This window comes from Gracilinanus agilis, chromosome 2 (assembly GCF_016433145.1).
Source record: "Gracilinanus agilis isolate LMUSP501 chromosome 2, AgileGrace, whole genome shotgun sequence".
NCBI classification, from domain to species: Eukaryota; Metazoa; Chordata; class Mammalia; order Didelphimorphia; family Didelphidae; genus Gracilinanus; species Gracilinanus agilis.
Genome location: NC_058131.1, coordinates 30,245,378 through 30,264,186, shown reverse-complemented (window position 1 = coordinate 30,264,186; position 18,809 = coordinate 30,245,378). Strand labels below are relative to the sequence as shown.

General features: G+C 45.8%; 1 protein-coding gene across 1 annotated transcript in view; it reads right to left on the bottom strand.

Moving 5' to 3' along the window:
- Positions 1 to 337: 337 nt before the first annotated feature.
- EMX1 (empty spiracles homeobox 1) overlaps positions 338 to 18,809 on the bottom strand; it is a gene marked incomplete at its 5' end in the record, with an annotated part of 38,511 nt that continues 20,039 nt past the window's right edge. The window contains one exon of the mRNA XM_044659288.1: positions 338 to 1,104. Within this exon, the coding sequence (XP_044515223.1) occupies positions 937 to 1,104 (168 nt within the window). The remainder of the gene's footprint in view (positions 1,105 to 18,809) is intronic.

Below are 18,809 nucleotides of genomic sequence, written 5' to 3'. Positions count from 1 at the left end.
CTTTCTTTCTCTTTCTTTCTTTCTTCTTTCCTTCCTTCCTTCTTTCCTCTCTCTTCCTCCCTCCCTTCCTTCCTTTTTCTTTCTTTCTTTCCTTCTTTCTTTCTTTCCTTCTTCCTTCCTTCCTTCTTTCCTTCCTTCCTTCCTCCCTCCCTTCCTTCCTTCCTTTCTTTCTTCCCTTTTACTCTTTCATTCATTCTTTCCTTCCTTCTTCATCCACACTTATGGCCACCTCTCATTCACACCCCCAGAATGTTCACCCCTAGCACCTTCTTAGAGTGCACAGTCCACACCTCTGTGGATTGAAGCCAGGTTTCAGAGTTACTCAGACAAAGGTGGGTTTTTGTTTTAATTTGTTTTATTATCCACAGGGAAGGGAGACACAGGAGGATGTCACTAAGGCCTATAGCTGGGGTCATGGTAAGGAAGTGGGGATTGGGGATCTGAGGGGTCTTTGGACAAGAAATAAATTAAAATAAAAACTCGTTCAAAGGAAGAAGGAGGTAAGAACAGAAAAGGCAAAGGGAACAGAGAAGGCTCAGGTAGGGGATCAGGGTTGAGAGTTCCAGGGCAAGGCTGACGGCTCACTGAGCCAGAGTAGATGCTTCAGGTCATTCGACCCAGCCCAGCCCGAGGAGTTTGGAAGAGACACGACACGGAGGAAGGTGTCCCTTCTTGCTTCGCCTTCCCTCTCCAATCAGCTGCTCCCAGTCTCTGAGTCCCTTGGGGGTCCCACAGTAGGAGTTGCCCACTTCCTGCTGCCCAGCCCAGCAGGGATGAAGGAAGGCTGAGGAGTGGGCTTTTGGGCATGGTGGGGGAGCACAGGAGATAGGGCAGTTGGTTTCCAGTGGGTCTCACTTGAGTCCATTTATGGTGTCCCCTAGCCCACCTGGCTCCCCTCATTGGTTTCTCAGCTGCCCCCCCACCCCAGGTCCCTTCTTAGTCATTGGATGTGACATCGATGTCTTCGCCGTTGGCCTGCTTGGTGGCGATGCGCCAGCGGTTGATGTGGTGGGAGCCCTTCTTCTTCTGGTCTGACTCCGGGCCCTCTTCCTCCAATTTCTGACGCTTGTACTTTGTCCGCCGGTTCTGAAACCACACCTTCACCTGAGGGTGGAGATGGAGGCACGGTCAGGCGGAGAGAGCCCTGCACCACTCATCCATCCATCCGTCCGTCCATCCATCCATCCGTCCGTCCATCCGTCCGTCCATCCATCCATCCGTCCGTCCATCCATCCATCCAAACAAGAAAGCTTTTAGGAAAGTCTTACAACAGGGAATGTCCGAGCTGGAAGGAAACTTAGAGCTTGGAGGGACCTTAGTTCAGGGAATGTCAGGGCTGGGAAGGGCTTAGAATAGAAAACATCAGAGCTGGGGGGGGGGGGAGGTTAGAATAGGGAATGTCAGAGCTTGAAGAGCCTCAGAACAGGGGACGTCAGGACTGGGAGTGAGGGGAGCGGGGAGGCAACTTAAAACAAAGAACGTCAGAACTGGGAAGGAGCTTGGAGCAGAGGATGTCAGCTGGCAGGGACTTAGGAACAGGAAATGTCAGAGCTTAGAGAGCCCTAAAAACAGGCTATTCGAGCTTTTAAAAGAAGGAGGCGGGGGAGGCAGCTGGGTAGCTCAGTGGATGGAGAGCCAGGCCTAGAGACTGGAGGTCCTGGGTTCAAATCCGGCCTCAGACACTTCCCAGCTGTGTGACCCTGAACAAGTCACTTGACCCCCATGGCCCACCCTTACCACTCTTCCACCTAGGAACCAATACACAGAAGTTAAGGGTTTAAAAAAAAAAAAAAGGTAACCGGGGCTCCCGGAGCTGCCCACTCTGTGGCTCGAGAGGGAGTCCGTGACCGGGATGCCAGGCCGGTGTGGCCCCAGTGAGGTCTCCGCAGTGCAGTCTCCCGCCGCATTATGGGCTACAAAGATGGCAGAGCGGTAATGGGCGAGCACAGTCTGAATGAAAACATGCTGTTCAGAACGAGCTGCCGGTGAAGGCGGGAGGGAGGGCGCTGGGACTTCCTGCTGTCCTCTGCACTGCTCAGACCACACTGGAAAAGCGAGCTCCGTGCTAGGGTCCAAGCCGAAAGAAGCTGGCAGAGCCGCCCCGGGGGGGAAGCGCAATAAAGGGTTCTGGAAGGACCGTCGTCTTCTGCTTGGCCGCCAAGAGAGGAAGCCTGAGCAGTGAGGCAGAGCCTTCGAGGAGTCCGATTGCGACTCCAAGGCGCTGAGAAAAGGTCGCAGAGATGTGGTCGGGGCCTTAAAATAGACTGACAGGTTCATCTTGAAGGATTCAGCTCAAAACTCACCTCCTCCAGGAAGCTTTGCCCTCCTTTGTGTCGCGCGCCGCCCTTACGCGGCCGCCTGCCTGCTGGACAGCTCCCCGGCTGCCCTGCAGGCATCTCCGCTGAGAGGGGCGAGAAGGAGCTCTTTCTCGGGTTCTCTCCCCCTCCTTCCTTCTCCCAGCTTGCCTCTGTCTGCCCTTCTGGTCCTGTCACTCTCGCCTGCCTCTTCACTCACCTGGCCCTGCCCCATCCCATCCATGGCACCGTTGTGCCCATTCGGGTGCTCCTGTATCTCCCAGAGGCATCCCCTTCTCTCTGCCCCTCCGGCCGCTTCCCTAGATCAGACCGCCTCCTCCAGGACGGCCGAAGCAGCCTCCTACCTGGACTCCCGATTGGCCCTGCCTCCCCACTCCTCCACCCAGCTGCCAAAACGAGCTAGCTGAAGGCCGGGGCCGTCCAGGCCGCTCCTGCACTCCTTCCTAGTCAATGGCGCCCCACGGTCTTCCAGGAAAACACAACTCCACGGCTTGGTACTTGAACCCCTCCACAGTCTTCCTTTGCGTTTGTTCCAGATTTATCTCTTTTATTTCACGTCACTCGCTGGCACGCCCCACTGCAGCCTCTTGGCTGTTCCTTGCATTTGGCACCCATTCCATCTCCAGAGGCCATGCCTTTGCTGATCGCTGTGGCAGGAACACACTCCAAGCTCGCCTCCTCCTCCTCCTCCATGAGTCCTTCGCTTCCTCTACTAAGGTGTCATTGGTTCCACTGTGACTAGAACGCTTTCTTGGTTCCCTCCATTTTTAAGTTCTCTCCCTTCCCCTCAGGCTCTCTGGGGAATAATTTGAGTAGAAAACTCCCTAGAATACAAGCTCCCTGAGGGCAAGCTCTCTCTAGCTCATCTCTGGATCCCCAGTACTCAGCAGGTCCTTAATAAATGCTTGTTGCGTTGGTGTCACCTGGCAGTGAGTGTTTATAGACCGTTTGTATACATCTGCCATCAAAGATAGGAGCTCTGGGTTCCAATCCTGACCCTGCTAGTCACTGTGGAACTTCAGAAAAGATGATTTCCCTTTCCTGGATCCTAACCTATAAAATGAGAGGCTAGAGACAGTGTGGCACAGCATGTGGCTGAGGAGTCAGGAGGCCCAGGGTTCAAATCCTATCTCAAACACTTACCCCCTCCATCTTTCTAAGCTTCAGTCCCCTTTGGGGTGAAACGAAGGGGCGAGGTCCACATTGCTGATTCTGTGACTCAGTGGCCTGAATGGCCCCTTCTAGCTCTGCTCTCTGGTGATTCTGTTCCCATCAGCTTGGGGGAGGGGGTCACGGACCTGGGGGTGTCTTATAGGAGGTGAGTTGGGAACAGAGATTTGGGAAGAATATTTGAAGTAACAACACCCCACTGAAAAGCCATTTTAGCACTGGAGTGTGCCACCCCCAGCCAGTAGTGTACCTCCGGGAGGTAAAAATAAAACCACAACATGGGCAAAGGCTCAGCATGAGCCCAAGTGTTACACGGGAGGGAGAGAGGTGCAAGATTGGGGACCAGCCAAAGGAGAACTCCCAGAGGGGAAGAGGGGAAGGGAAACGAGGGCATCAGCCTGGGGCCAGGAAGAGAAGGGCTCTGGGACCCAGGGACCCTCAAGCCTAGGGAGCTGCTCTCCTGGACCTTGGGACACCTGGGCCAGCGGCCTGACCGCCTTGAACTTGACCCAGGGATCTAAACCTCTGGACACAGCCCAGCGTCCTGATGTCCTGGCCTTTGGCCCCATGACCTGAACCTCTGGATGCTCCGATCAGTCACCGTACTTCTTTGACTTTGACTCAGTGACCTAAGCCCCTGGACACTCAAGGCTAGTGACTTGCTATCCAGGATCGTGGTCCAGCGTCCTAAACCCAAGCCCAGCACCCTGGCCTCTCTAGGACAGTCTAGCTGGTTTGGAGTTGCTGGGGAGTACTGCTCCAGCTTTGAATTTAGTGCCACCATCACTGTCATCAAATCTTCCAAATGCCTGAATAATCTCCCTAAAGCATAAGCCTAACCATGATATCTCCCTGCTCAAGAACCTTCCATGGCCCCCTATTACCTCTAGAATCAATTCTTTTTCTATAAAAGCCATGGCAGGTAAGCCCTGGTTTTGGAATTCGTAACAGGGACTTAGAGCATGGTTCAATGGAAAAACACAGACTCTAGAGTCATGAGACCTGGGTTCAAATCTTGCTCTGACACATACTACTTGAGTGACCTTGGTCAAATCACTTACCTTTCCTGGAATTGTTTCCCTAGCGGTAAAATAAGGGATTAGAACTAGATGACCTCTAAGATTCCTTTTAGTTGTAAATCTGTGATCTTTATTGAATACATACAATCCAAGAGTCCTGGGTTCTAATCCCAGTTCTGCTGTTAACCTCTCTAGCTCAGTTTCCTTATCCATAAAAATACCTAGTTTGCCTTTTTTCGTGGAGCCTAGAGGAAAGAACCCTGTCTCAGGAGCCAAAAGACTTAACTCTGGTCTTGGTTTTAAACAAAGCTCCACTTTGGTACACAAAGTGTAAATTTTATACACATTTTCTATTTACTCATCTGTTATTGGCTTTGGAATCAGAATGAGCCTGGGTTTAAATACTGCTTCAGACATTTGCAAGCTGTGTGACCCTGGGTAAGTCTTGTAAGCTCTCCCTGACTCCGTTTTATCACCTACAAAATGGCAGTAATAATTATGCAGCTAGGTGGCACCAGGGTACACAGATCACTGGCCCTGGCAGGAGCAAGACTCATCTTCCTAAGTTCAAACCCAGCCTGAGACCCTTCCTAGCTGTGTGACCCTGGACAAGTCATTTAACCCTGTTTGTCTCAGTTTCCTCATCTTTAAAAGGAACTGAAAAAGGAAATAGCAAACCACTCCAATATCTCTACCAAGAAGATCCCAAATAGGGTCACAAAAAGAGACAGATATGACTGAACAACAGTAAAAAGTATAACCCCTGCTTCATGAGATTGTTGTGAGGACCAAATGAGAACAGATATAAAGTGCTTTGAAGATCCTCAAATTCTATCATTATTCACTAGTATTTCAGACTAGGATAATGTAAGCTCTTTGAGGGCAATAATTTCCTTTCTGTATTCATGCCTGGCATGACTTCTAGCTATACCATATTTTCCAGGAAGATGCTTGGCATAAAGTTCAATAGGAAGTTCAAAGGGAATAGGTAGCCTAAAAAATGCTAAGCCTCCCTCCTGAATTAAAAAAATCTTGTTTTCTCCCACTTCCATTTTTCTTTTTTCTTACTTACTTCCTTCTTTCTTTCCTTCTTTCTTTCTCTCTCTTCCTTCTTTCCTTCTTTTTTCTTTCTTTCTCTCTCTTTCCCTTCCTCCTTTCTCTTTCTTTCTTCCTTTCTTTCTCTCCCTTCCTTCCTTCTTTCCTTCCTTCTTTCCTTCCTTCCTTCCTTCCTTTCTCTGTCTCTTTCTCTCTTTCTCTCTCTCTTTCTTTCTCCCTTTCTCTCTTTCTTCATTTCTCTCTTTCTTTCCTTCTTCATCTCTGTCTCTCTGTCTGTCTGTCTGTCTGTCCATCTGTCTGTCGCTCTCTCTTTCCCTTACCTTCTATTTTAGAATCAATACTAAGTATTGGTTCTAAGACAGAAGAATGGGAAGGGCTAGGCAATTGGGGTTGAGCGACTTGCTCAGGGTCACACAGCTAGAACTCAGGTCTTCCTGATTCCAGGCTTGGCTCTCTATCCACTGATCCACCTACGTGCTCTCTATCCCCATTTTTCAAAAGAAGAAACTGAGGTAGAGGGAATGTGACTTCTCCAGGATCACAGGGAATGAAGGACAGGATTTAATAGGATTAAAATCTAGGACCTCTAACTCGAAGACCTGAGCTCCTTCTATCATCCTCCTCTTCTCCTTGAGGGCAAAAGTGCCCCAGTGTTTCCTCAGGGCACAGGTGCCCCTGGGAGTTCTTCTGCTTCTGCCCTTGGCTCCTGCCCAGGTCCAGTGCTGGCTCTGACTGTGACGCCAGTGCAGTGGGTGGATGATCTCACCCTTCCCGACGGGCACTGAGGTGGGTGAGTCAGGGCTCAGCAACTGCAGCATTGGGGGCGGGGTGGGAGAGAGGAGGTGCCAGTTCCTGGGAGCTGCTGCCATCCATCGCAGCCACCCAGGGAGGGCCATGTGGCATAGAGGAAGCTGCTGGTTCCCAGGCGCTGGCAGCCCCAGGAGGGGGGAGGTGGATCAGCAGGAGCACAGTTGGGGGAGGGGGCACCCCAAATTGTTCCCAGCCCCTGCTCTCAGGCTACCTCAACCCCTTCTGTCAAGGAGAAAGGAGGCTGAGCACCTCCCCCACTGGGAGGCTGGGACTGAATGTTCTCCTCCTGGGGAGGGAGCTCTGGAGTGAATCATAAGGTGTGAAGGCCATAGAGTCACCCTCCCCCCATTTTACAGAGGAGAGAACTGAGGCCTGGGGAAGAGAGCTGACTTGCCCCAGGCCACTTGGCTATAGCCTTCTCTTTCCTGCCCATTAGCTTCATCTTCTATGAAATGAAGAGGCTTCACTAGATGGCTTTGGGTCTCTTCCAGGTCTGTTCTATAACTTCCTCTCAAGTATTTAGGGGAAAATATAATAGACTTCATTATTAGCAATTTTTTAAAAAGAATACTGGGAATAATATCAGTCCACTGACTCATATGCCAACATTTGGACTCAAACCTTTGATTCCAAATAGTGCTCTTTCCAATACATCACCTTGGAACAATGATGTCCTCAAAGCAATGAAGGACTAATGGTGGAATTTCAGGCACAATGGCTAACAGGATCAGGAAGAGATATTTGGGGATTGGTAAGAGGGAGAATCTAAGTTTTTCTTTTGCTAGCTTTCCCCAAACTACCTTATATTTATTTTCCATATGTTTCCTATATAATTATGTTTGTGCATGTCTCCTTTGAACAAATATAAGCTCCCTGAGGGCAGGTATTATTTCACTTTTGTTTCTTGTCCCAGCACCCAGCACAAGGAGTGACAGATTGTAGGTGCTGAATGCCCCAAAGGCTATTTGGTATAGTCAAGCAACTCCTCTGGTGTGTAGGATATGGAGTACAGAGCTCCTCCTCCTCCTTAATGGGGAGGTAGAGGGAACACACACTCCTTGTCTGACCCTAGTGCTGAGCATACCAGATGAGACTTAGACCACCCATACCTTAAAAGCTTACCCTAAGAGAGGCCACACAAAATTGGGATACTAATGCATTGTTGGTGGAGTTGTAAACTGATCCAACCATTCTGGAGGGCAATTTGGAATTATGCTCAAAAGGCTGTAAAACAATGCATATCCTTTGATACAGTGATACCACTAGTGGGTCTGTATCCCAAAAAGATTTTTAAAAAATGGGAAAGGACCTGCTTGTACAAAAATGTTTAAAGTTGCTCTTTTGGTGGTGGCAAAGAATTGGAAATTGAGTGGGTGTCTATCTATTGGGGAATGGCTGAACAAAGATGTGATATATGCCATAAGGAATGATGAACAGGATGATTTCAGAAAGAGCCAGAAATACCTACATGAACTGATGCAAAGTGAAAGAAACCAAGAAAGGACACAGCAACATGGTCTCAGCTTTGGAAGAGAGGAAATACATGGTTCAGTGAGCCCAGATCAATGAGCCCAGAGTCAGGAAGAATTGAGTTCCAACTCAACCTCAGATGCTTTCTACCTGGACGGCTCTGAGCAAGTCACTTAACCTCTGTTTGCCTCAGTTTCCTCATGTAAAATGGAGATAATCAAAATGGAGATAATAACCCTGCCTCCCAGGGTTGTGGTGAATCAGAGTTAATATTTGTAAAGCTCTTTGTAAAACTCACAATGCCACATAAATGCTGGCAATTTGTTATTATCATTAGCCTCAGAAGAAATGTAGCTCTTGTTTCCCCTATGTGGCATCTTGCTCAGCCAAGATGGTTCATGTTGGATGCTAAGCTGAGGAGAGGGAAATGATTGAGATTAATTAATTAGGCTTCAGCAGTTTTATGATATTGTGACCCACTGGATTCTGCGGATCTTCATTCTAGGAGAATTACATCTGATTCTTACTCCAGGGTCAAGGCTGGGTGAACAAGCATTCTTTCTCAGAGATGACCTTCCAGCCCTCCCAGAACTAAGGATTTTGGGAGCTCCCTATCTCTGAAGAGGACTGGGGCTTCCTAAGGGCTGACTCAGACAGGCCTCCCAGAACTGGCCATCACTTCATCTGATCCTTTTCCCTCTCTTCAGAAACTCCTCCTCACCACCCCCATCCTCCTGACAGGAGATAGCCATCCTTACACACCCCATCCCAAATCATAAGGAGTTTCAGAGAAGCTAAGAAATGTCAGCTCATTCAAATGAACATATCAACTACCTTGGACCTTCCCACCAGCCCCAGGGAGTCCTCCCAAACCTCCTCCCATCTCAACCTTCAAGTTTTCCTTTATGTGCTGTCTTCCCTTATTAGATAAAGGATTGTCTTTTGTTCTTATTTTTGTATTCCCAATCCCTGACACAAAGTAAGTACTTCATAAATGCTTCATCCATCCATAAATCCATCTATATCTATCTCAGTCTATCTATCTGTCCATCTATCTTGGTCTATCTATCTATCTAACATCTATCTATCCATCCACATATCTACCATCTATTTATCCATCTACATATCTATCACTTTTTTGTCTATCTATCCAGCAGTCTGTCTCCCCACCACCAATCCATTTATCTCTCCATCCATCTGTCATCAGTCATCTATCTACCCATCTATTTATCTTTCCATTCATTTATCTTCGCCCATCATCTATTTATCTATCTCTGTCCTTAACTGACTGTGTCCTTAGATAACTCACCATCTATCACCTATTTATCCATCTATCCATCCATCTCTTCATTTATCATCTATCTATCCATTCATCCATCTATCCATGTTTTTATCTATCCATCCAACTCTGTCTCCCCATCTATCAACCTATCTATCAATTTATCAACCTATCACTCATTCTATGTATGTATGTATGTGTGTATATATGTTTGTATCTATCTATCTATCTCTGTCCTTAATTAACAATGTGTCTTTAGATAATTCACCATCTATCATCTATACATTCATATATTCACTTCTTATCATCTATCTATCCATCTACCTGTTTATCTATTCATCTATCATTCATCTATCTACCCATACAAGATTTTTAATCTATCAACTATTTATCTATCCAGCTATTTACTCACCATATATCCACCACTTATCAGTTTATTCATCTATCTCTCCACCTATCATCCAGCTATCCATCCATCCATCCATCTATCCATCATCTATTTATCTAATTATTCATGTCCGTCTGTCTGTCTGTGTCTGTCTCTCCCCTACCTACTTACCTTCCTGTCTCTGTCCTTAACTAATTATGTCCTTAGATAACTCACCATCTATCATCTTTATTCCATTCATATACCCATCACCTATCTATCCATCCATCTGTTTATCTTTCTATCATTTGTCTGTCTCTATCATCTATCTATTCATCCATTTATCTATCTAGTCATCTATTCTACCCATCTTACTGTCTCTCCATTCTTCTATCCATCCTTTTATCTGCCCATCTATATATTTATCTATTTATAGACTATCTGTTTATCTATCTCTATCTATCCATCTATCACCTGTCTCTCTATCTAGACATTTATCATCTATCTCTCCACCCATCATCCATTCATAGTCATCCATCTAGTTATCTCTCTATCCATCTCTATCTACCTTATCTACCTATCTATCCATCTCTCTGTCTCTCTATCCATCTATTGTCTATCTATCTATCAGTCCATTCATCTGTTTATATCTCTTTCTCTCTGCCCTTAGCTAACTATGTGTCTTTAGATAATTCACTTCACCTCTCTTGGTCCCAGTTTCTTCACCTGTAATATATGGATAGAATTCCCACACACCTCCCAGGGATGTTTATTAAGAACACATATACAACTGAAAAACCTAGAGGAACCATTTGACCCTAATCCCTTCTTTTACAGAGGAGGAAACTGAGGCCCAGGGAGCTTGAGTAACTTGCCAAAGTCACACAGGCAGTGAGTATCAGAAGAATTGTGAGAACCAGGTGTGAAGTAACCTTGGCAGTATTTTTTTTAATAATAATAGACATATAGAGGGCAAGTGACTTTCCCAAGTAGTACATGAGCATCAAAGATCAGATGAATGACTATAGACCTGTATAAGCTCAACATATCCAAGCATTACAGAAAATAAAGAACTTTTGGATTATCTGTTGTTTCCTATTATCTAGTTCCTGTTTTCTCTCTCTCTTCCGTTAGGATCTTGGTTCAATCACCTTTCAAATATTTAGATTCTTTCGCCCATGTATGACTATGAGAGGTCACTAAATAAAATCTCTCTCCCACTAGTATTTGAGCTCTTTTTTTGAACTCTTTAATAGCAGAGTCATTCTCTGAATCCTTAGAACTCAGCAGAGTGACTAGCACATTATAATCCTTGTTGACTGACTGAACGGATCCAGTCCCCCTGCCTGTAGGGCTAAGCTTTCCAGAACGGAGGCTCAGTTATTCTGTCCTTTGAATATCTCTCAGGATGGAAAACTCAAGCCAGACTAAGACTGCCCTAATATCCAAGGTTTTCCTTTAGCCCAACTGCAATCCTTCCTGCTCTCGTTGTTTGGGAAATAATCATTCCGTATCTTCATCCTCAAAAAATTTCCACAGACTTTACCTCCAGCTCGCCCCCTCAGCCAGGCTCTCTTCAAGTGATCCCCTATTTCATTAGCTGGATAACATGGCATGATTCTTAACTCTACCCTCACTTTATTCCTCACCCCCTCCCTAACTTTATGCTCATCCCCAATGAGGAGCACTTCTCTGTTCCCAGCTCCAACTCCACTGCTGTCCTTACCTCCACTGCCAATCTCTGACTAGTGAGCCTTCTCCCCCTTATTGTGCCCCGACTCAGACCCCTCACACGACCACCTAATCAGCTCAGGGATTAAGTAGCAGATCCTCCCCACCCCCTCCGCTTCCAACTTTAGCTTGGAAAAAGTGGTCAACTCCACACTTTCCATTCTTGAAAAGATGATGTTGATCAGTTGTCCTGTGACTCTGCTCCCCATTCCTGTGGCCTTCCTCATCCAAATAACCTTTCTGGAGCATCCCTCCCTCATATATGCTCTCCACCTAGATTAGAATGAATGTCAACTTCTTGAGGGCAGGCTGGCTCAGTCATGTGTTAAAGGCGCTCCTAATGTATGAAGTGCTGAAAAAATGCCTTTTCTTTCATTCATTCATCTCCATCTCTAAAATATTTCCTTAATCCCATAGTGAAATTCACTCTAAACCCCCTCCTAGTCTCAAACCCCTATCTGACCCTGCTCACAATCAATCCCTTCCTCAAATCACCCCCACTCTCTTCCTCTTTCCCAACATGGTCTTTGCCTCACCCCTATTCCCCACTGTCCCCAAATCCTAACTTCATCCTGATGTAGTGACTCTGGGTTCTCTAAGGCTCATTAGTGGACCCCAAGATCAGATATAGGTGCTCCTCATCTGGAAAGGGGTCAAGGATGGGTGTGCCAAGAGATCAGATGTCTCTGGTCATCACAGAGATTATCTGGCCCCCTACCTCCTGTCACCCTCACACCCTTCTGGACCCACATTTTAATATTTTAGTCTACTTCCCTGGTTATTCCTCATTACAAAAAGAGGAATGTGAAGCCCCAAGAGAGGAAGTAAACTTGGGGGTCACACAAATGGGCAGACCAGAAACTGGAACTCACGCCTCCAAGCTCTTCTCATTCATTTAGAAAACCCTCCTTCTATCTCTGACTTTCCTTTCCCTCCTTCTCACCTCATTGTACCAAATCCCCTGAGATGGTTCTTCCCCCCCCCCCCCACCCACACCTTGGCACCAACTCCCTTTTCATCTCCCCTCTCCCTCCTGCCCTTCATTTCCACCTCCCACTCCCGTCCCTGGGCTTGCTCCTACGCTGCCCTGATAAAAGCCGGAACTCCCTCCCCCGACCATCTGAGGAACCATCCCTCCCCTAGCCCTGCTCCCCCACCCCCAGCAACACACACATACCACCACCCCATTTCCCCCATCCCAACCCTAAACCCTGAGGAAAAGGGTGCTCCCTGCCCTTACAATAACATCTCATCTTCTTTGATGATGTAGCAGGAAAGGATCCTAGATTTGGACACAGGAAACCTAAATGTAATGACTGACTCCACTCACTGCCTGCGAGTGCCTTTGGGCAAGTCATCGAACCTCTCTTGGCCTCAGTTGCCTCCTTTGTCGAAGGAGGAGATTAGATTAGATTGCTCCAAGGTCTCTTCCAGCTCTAATCCTATGAGATAAAGGATAGAAACTGGACTTGGGATTTCACTAGGCTAAGGGAACTCCCAGGTGAGCACAAACCTTCTTCTAATGTGGGTCGGCTCTTTCTCTGAGAGATTCAGTGATTTGACCAGAGCATCACAGCCAGTATGCCAGTACCTTTAGGTGGCACTTGAACTCAGGTCTTTTTAGCTTCTGGGTTGCTTTTTCTACTTATTATATACCTCAAAGATTTGCTCATGACTCTTTAATAATGGCCATAGCCTCATTCTAACGTGCTATCCTCACCTTGACCAGGGAATGAACCTGGACCTAGTCACAGGACGGTCCCCCCAACCCTGGACACAGAGTGCTCCCTAATGGTACCAGCCACCTCCCAAATGAGTCCTGGGCAGAAGTGGAGATTGGAGGGACGTAGACCTGGATGATAAAGGGTGGCTCCCTCAGGACCATCATCTCTTGTTCAGAGCCCCCATCCCAAGGCGCTGCCTTCCTGTGCTTCCCCTAACAAAGTCATGGAAGAGTTCCAGTTTGGAAGCTGCTGTGAGGGGGGCTGGCATCCTACAGAGGACAGTGGGCCATTGGCCTAACATTACTGTTCTGGCGCTGTCCAGCATTTAGGTCCTGCCATTTGTCTCAGGAAGCAATGTAATGGGTAAGGGCACTTGATATGGACTCAGAAGACCTGGAGGAGCAGCAAGATAGCACAATGGATAGACATGTCTGGAGTTTGGAGGACCAGGGTTCAAATCTGGCCTCAGACACTGCCTGGCTGTATGACCTTGGGCAAGTCACTTAACCCTGTTTGCCCAGTTCTCTTGTCCTTCTGTCTTAAAGATGTTGCTAAAACAGAAAGTAAGGGTTTAAAAAAATAAAAAATGATCTAGTCCAACCTCTTCATTTTATAGATTAGGAAACTGAGGCACAAAGGTGATGAGACTTGTCCAAGGTCACTCAGATGTTAAAGGTCAGAGAACTGATCTGAACTCAGGTCTTCTAGACTTCATGCTTAGAGTTCTGTTGTACCACACTGCAATCCAGTGCCCTAATGAGACAAAACAAAGGTTCTGCCCCACCACCTCCTGCCCCTTCAGGAAGTCCTTCCCTCTTTTCCATTGCCCACCGTACCCAGCTAATCAGTCTCTATTCTGAATTCTTATTGCTAGAGCATACAAGCCAGCTCTAGATCAGACCTCAGGATCATTAAATGTTAGAGCCGAGATGGGCCTTAGATCAGAGAATCCCAAGGCTGGGAGAAACCTTAGAAGAGAGAAGGTCAGGGCTGGAAGGGACGTTAGGACAGAAGATGTCAGAGCTAAGAGATGTTAGAACATGTCAGAGCTAGTGTGGGAAAATCTTAGAGCTTGGAACTGGAGCTTTGAAACCCAGAATGTTAAAGCTGAGAGGGACCTCAGAATACAGAATGTCAGAACCGAGAGGACCTTGGGGATCCACAGTTTAAAGCTCTCTTTTTCCAGAAGGAAACTGAGGGACATGATTGGCATGAGGTCACACAGCTAGAGAGTGGTGAACCCAGACTTGTGATCCAGATCTCCAACCTCCTATTTGCTGCTCTTGGTTCTCCAGCAGCCTCCCTTGCCTCACTGCTACCTGGAGACGTCTTGGCTCTCCAAAAAGACTGTGGGCTCCCCGAGGGTAGAAATCATGTTCCCCTCCCTTTCTCTAGCAGAATTGAGCAGCCCACAGTGGGGTTCAGTCCAGACTTGGGATTCCCGGAGGCAGATTTTGGGGCACGGTTCCCAAGGTCTTCTTGGAGGTGGTAGCACCATGGGATATCCTCCCTGGTGGGGAGGCGGCAGAGGGACCGGACGAGACCCGAGGTCTGAAGAGCTGAGAACTCCAGGCACTTCCTTTCACTTCCCTTTCAGAACAAGTCACCTTGAGCCCTTCAGGTTTCTAACTCAACAGAGGACAGATGCAACTTTGATTTCTCCCTCCACCCCACCTCTGAATTCTCCCAGTTTCTCTCAGTTCCATCCAGGTTTAGGCCAACTAGAATCTCTCAGCAGCAGAGGAGGGAGCATACCAGGTAGGAGAGACACTAACCAAGGAAGGCAGCTGTTCCAGGGAGAATCTAAAGAAAGAGCACTGGACTAAAAGTCATTAAAAGTCCTCTTCCTGAGCCTCGGCTCCTTCCTCTGTAAAATTATGGACTTGGATTTCTTAGTTCCATTCCCTATTTTGACATTCAATGTCTTCTTCTATGCTATTAAGAATCTGAAGGTGGGATAACTGGGTAGCTCAGTGGACGGAGAGCCAGACCTAGAGATGGGAGGTCCTAGATTCAAATCTGGCTTCAGACACTTCCTAACTGTGTGACCCTGGGTAAGTCCCTTGACCCCCATTGCCTAGTTCTTTACCTTACCATTCTTCTGCCTTGGAACCAATACACGGTATTGATTCTAAGATGGAAGGTAGGGTTGTTGTTGTTTTTTAAAAAGCTTTAATAACATTACCTCATTTGATCCTAAACCCAAATTCATAAGTTCCCATTTTTCTGGCCTTCGAGACCCTCCAAAATCTGCCATTGACTTCCTTTTTCAGCCTGACTCTCCATAATTTCTCCTCCCATGCTCTATGTTCCATCCAAATTGAGTCCTTTGCCTCCATCCAAACTCAATTCTCAATCCCCTTTGGTTCACAAGCTTTCCTACCCAAGAAATACCATCTCTCCCTTTCTATCTGTTAATATTGCCACCCTCCAAGGCCACCCTCAAATGCCACTGGACCTTTCCCTAAAGCTAAAAATGATTTTGTCCTCATTTGATCTCCTAACATTCCCCAATCTGTGGCTCAAACAGAGGAGACAAGGAAGGGAGGGAGCAGGTAGACACAGTCAGGCCTTCTACCTCCATTCTGGGACCCCCAGAAGCCCACCAAGCTCTGGACATGTGTGTGAAGGATAAGGAGGTGTCCTGAACACAGTTATAGTAACAGATTTCTAGAATATTATGACATTTACAAGAAGCTTTCCTTTATAACATCCCTGTGGCTTGGGGAGTTCAAATATTATTGTTCCCATTTTACAGAATGGATCGATGATACTCTGCAAAGTCAAGTGACTTCTGAAAGCCTTTCAGCTAACACAATTTGAATTCAGCTCTCATAAGTCTAAGCCTAGCACTGTTCTCATGAAGGGAAAAGGGAAAAAGGAAATAGTTTGGCCCTTCTATAAGTGGAAAGAGCACTCATGGCTCTGGAGTCAGGAAGACTTGGGTTTAAATTTTGGGTCTGCCACTTGCTAGCTTTCTCTGACTTGGGAAAAGTCCTTCCTTTGCTTTTCTAGGACTCAATTCCTTCATTTGTAAAAACTAGGGATTATATGAACTAGATGAGCTGGGATGCAATGAATCTGTTCCAGCTCTGTTCCAGGGAATATTAAGAGAATGGAAGAGATATGCCAGAAATGGTGTTAGTTGGATAGGAGACAAACGAGAGACAAACAGATTATTTCTGCATAGACATATGATTGATATCTATCTAGATAGAAATCACATAAGTAGATGACAGATGATTATTATGGAGAGAAATCAATGGATGAGAGAGGCGGGGCAGCAGTTGCTGGAGGGCCAGCCTCTAAGTCACTAAGACCTGAGTTCCAGTCCTATCTCTGACTTACACTGGCTGTGTGACCTCCTCCTCTCATTGCTCCCAGGTAATGACTTTACAATTAAGGCCCAATAATGGGATGATGGCAGCAAGATACAGCAAATAGAGGCTCAGCCAGGTCAGGTAGATTTATGTTGAAATCTTGTTTCTGACACAGACCATCTGATTCTGGGCAACTCACCCTTGGACCCCAGCCTCCATCTCCCACCCTAGTGTCTTTTCAGTGACTAGACCCATGCCTGGAGCTCTCTCCCTCCCCGTCTCCATCTTTTGTCTTCCCCAGCTTTTTTGAAATCCCAGCTAAGACCTACTGGAAGCCTCTCCTGACCCCCTATAATTCTACTGCCTTGCTTCTACTGATTATTTCTTCTTTATCCTTTCTATCATGTGTTTATACTTAGCTGTTTGCCTATTATCTCCTCATTAGAACTTCAAAATTTCTTCAGCCTTTCTTTGATCCCTGCTGTTAGCCCAGCACCTGACATACAGTAGATGCTTGATAAATGCTTACTAGCTCATTCTGAGATTTTTTGTTACAAAGCAGGGGTTGGAGGTAGCTAGGTGGCTCAATGGATTTGAAGTTTTGATTTGAAGTTGGGATGTCCTGGGTTCAAATCTGATCTCAGACAAGTCCTAGCTGTGTGACTTTGGGCAAGTTATTTAACCCCAATTAACTAGTCTTTACCACTCTTCTGCCTTAGAACTGCTTCTTAATGTCAATTCTAAGACAGAAGGCAAGAGTTTAAAAAAAAGGCCGCATTTCCTTACTGGAAATTTCCTACATTGATAAAATCTCAAAAGAAAAAAAAACATAAAACAAAGCAATGAAGAAATGATAGAGACAAACGATCCATTGATATAGAAAAAGAGATGAGGAACAAAACAGACAGAAGAGAGAGGCAGTGCTGTGGAGAGGAAGGAGGCAGGAGGCTGCCATTTTCTAAGCCAGGAGACTCATGGGGAAGTCACCCCAGTTTCCTCCTGCGTAATATGGAGATGGTAACCCCACTGGCACCATCTCCCACCCTGAATTGTTGTGAAGAAATGGATTTGCCAACCTTAAAGCCATGAAGAAAAGGGAGTCATTCTCATGGATGGATAGAGAGACAGATAATCCAGCCATTGACTGATAAATCAATGAGAACTATGTAACTGCTAGATAGAGATGACATAAAAATAGCTATGATTTAGTAAAGATTTAGATATAGATACATATATAGATGAGCCATGAATTGCTCAGATCTATTTAGTTTAATTCAATATTTCATCCAATGATTGGCAATTTCCCAATTGGACTCCCCTGCCTTGATCTGAGGCAGATAATAATAACATCATTATTAATAACAATAATGACACTTACAATATTCTAGGCACCATGCTAAGTGCTTTACCAATATCTCATTTGATCCCCACAACAACTGAGAAGTAAGAACTATTATTATCCCCATTTTACAGAGAGGAAACTGAAGCAGACAAAGGTTAAGTGATTTTTCCAAGGTCACACAACTAGTAAATGTCTTTTAAATATTCTATCAGGATATCAATTATATCTATATGTAATATATATCATACATATACACATATATGTTTTTTGGTCATTTCAGTCATGTCCAACTCTATAAATCCATTCAGGATTTTCTTGGCAAAAACACTGGAGTGGTTTGTTATTTCCTTCTCCAGATCATTTTATATATGAGGAAACTCAGGCAAACAGTTAAGTAACTTGCCCAGGGTAGCATTCTAGTATCGAAGGCCAGATTTGGACTCCCCAAAATGAGTCTTCATGACTCCAGGTCCAACACCTTATCCAGTGTACCATGTAGTTGTTATCATATAGAAATATATATAATATACACACATACATACATTGATGCTATATGATACCTTCTAAGTCAAATAGCTAATTGAATGAAGAATGGATGGGTGGGTGGATGGATGGATGGATGGATAGATAGATGGACGGATGGATGGATGGATGGATGGATGGATGGATAGATAGATGGATGGATGAATGGATTGATGGATAGATGGATGGAAGGATAAAAAACATATATTGAGATTTCTTGAGATGCTGTAACCAAAAGAAACATTCATCCTTTGCTGATCAACCTCCTAGAGAAAAGAATCTATCTCTGTTTAGTGAAATATCCCTATTTAGCTATAATACATCCCTATCTATTGAAAACCAACTGGGCACATGTATGTAGAGACAAGGCCAGGTAGAGAGCAGAGGAAGCTGATTGATAGTGTCCAATCTAAATAAACAATACAGAAACTGAGGGTAGAAAGATACCAATAAATGACTAGGATTCATAGATTTGATATGATAGAGGTAATTATGGGGTTGGTAAAACTGGTAACCTATAAGCTTCTTAAGGCAGGGACTGCTTCACTTTTGTCATTATATCCCCACACTTAGGTTAGTGCCTGGTGCATAGTAAGTCTTTTGTTTGTTGAGAGAGAGAAAGAGAGAAAGAGAGAGAGAGAGAGAGAGAGAGAGAGAGAGAGAGAGAGAGAGAGAGAGAGAGAG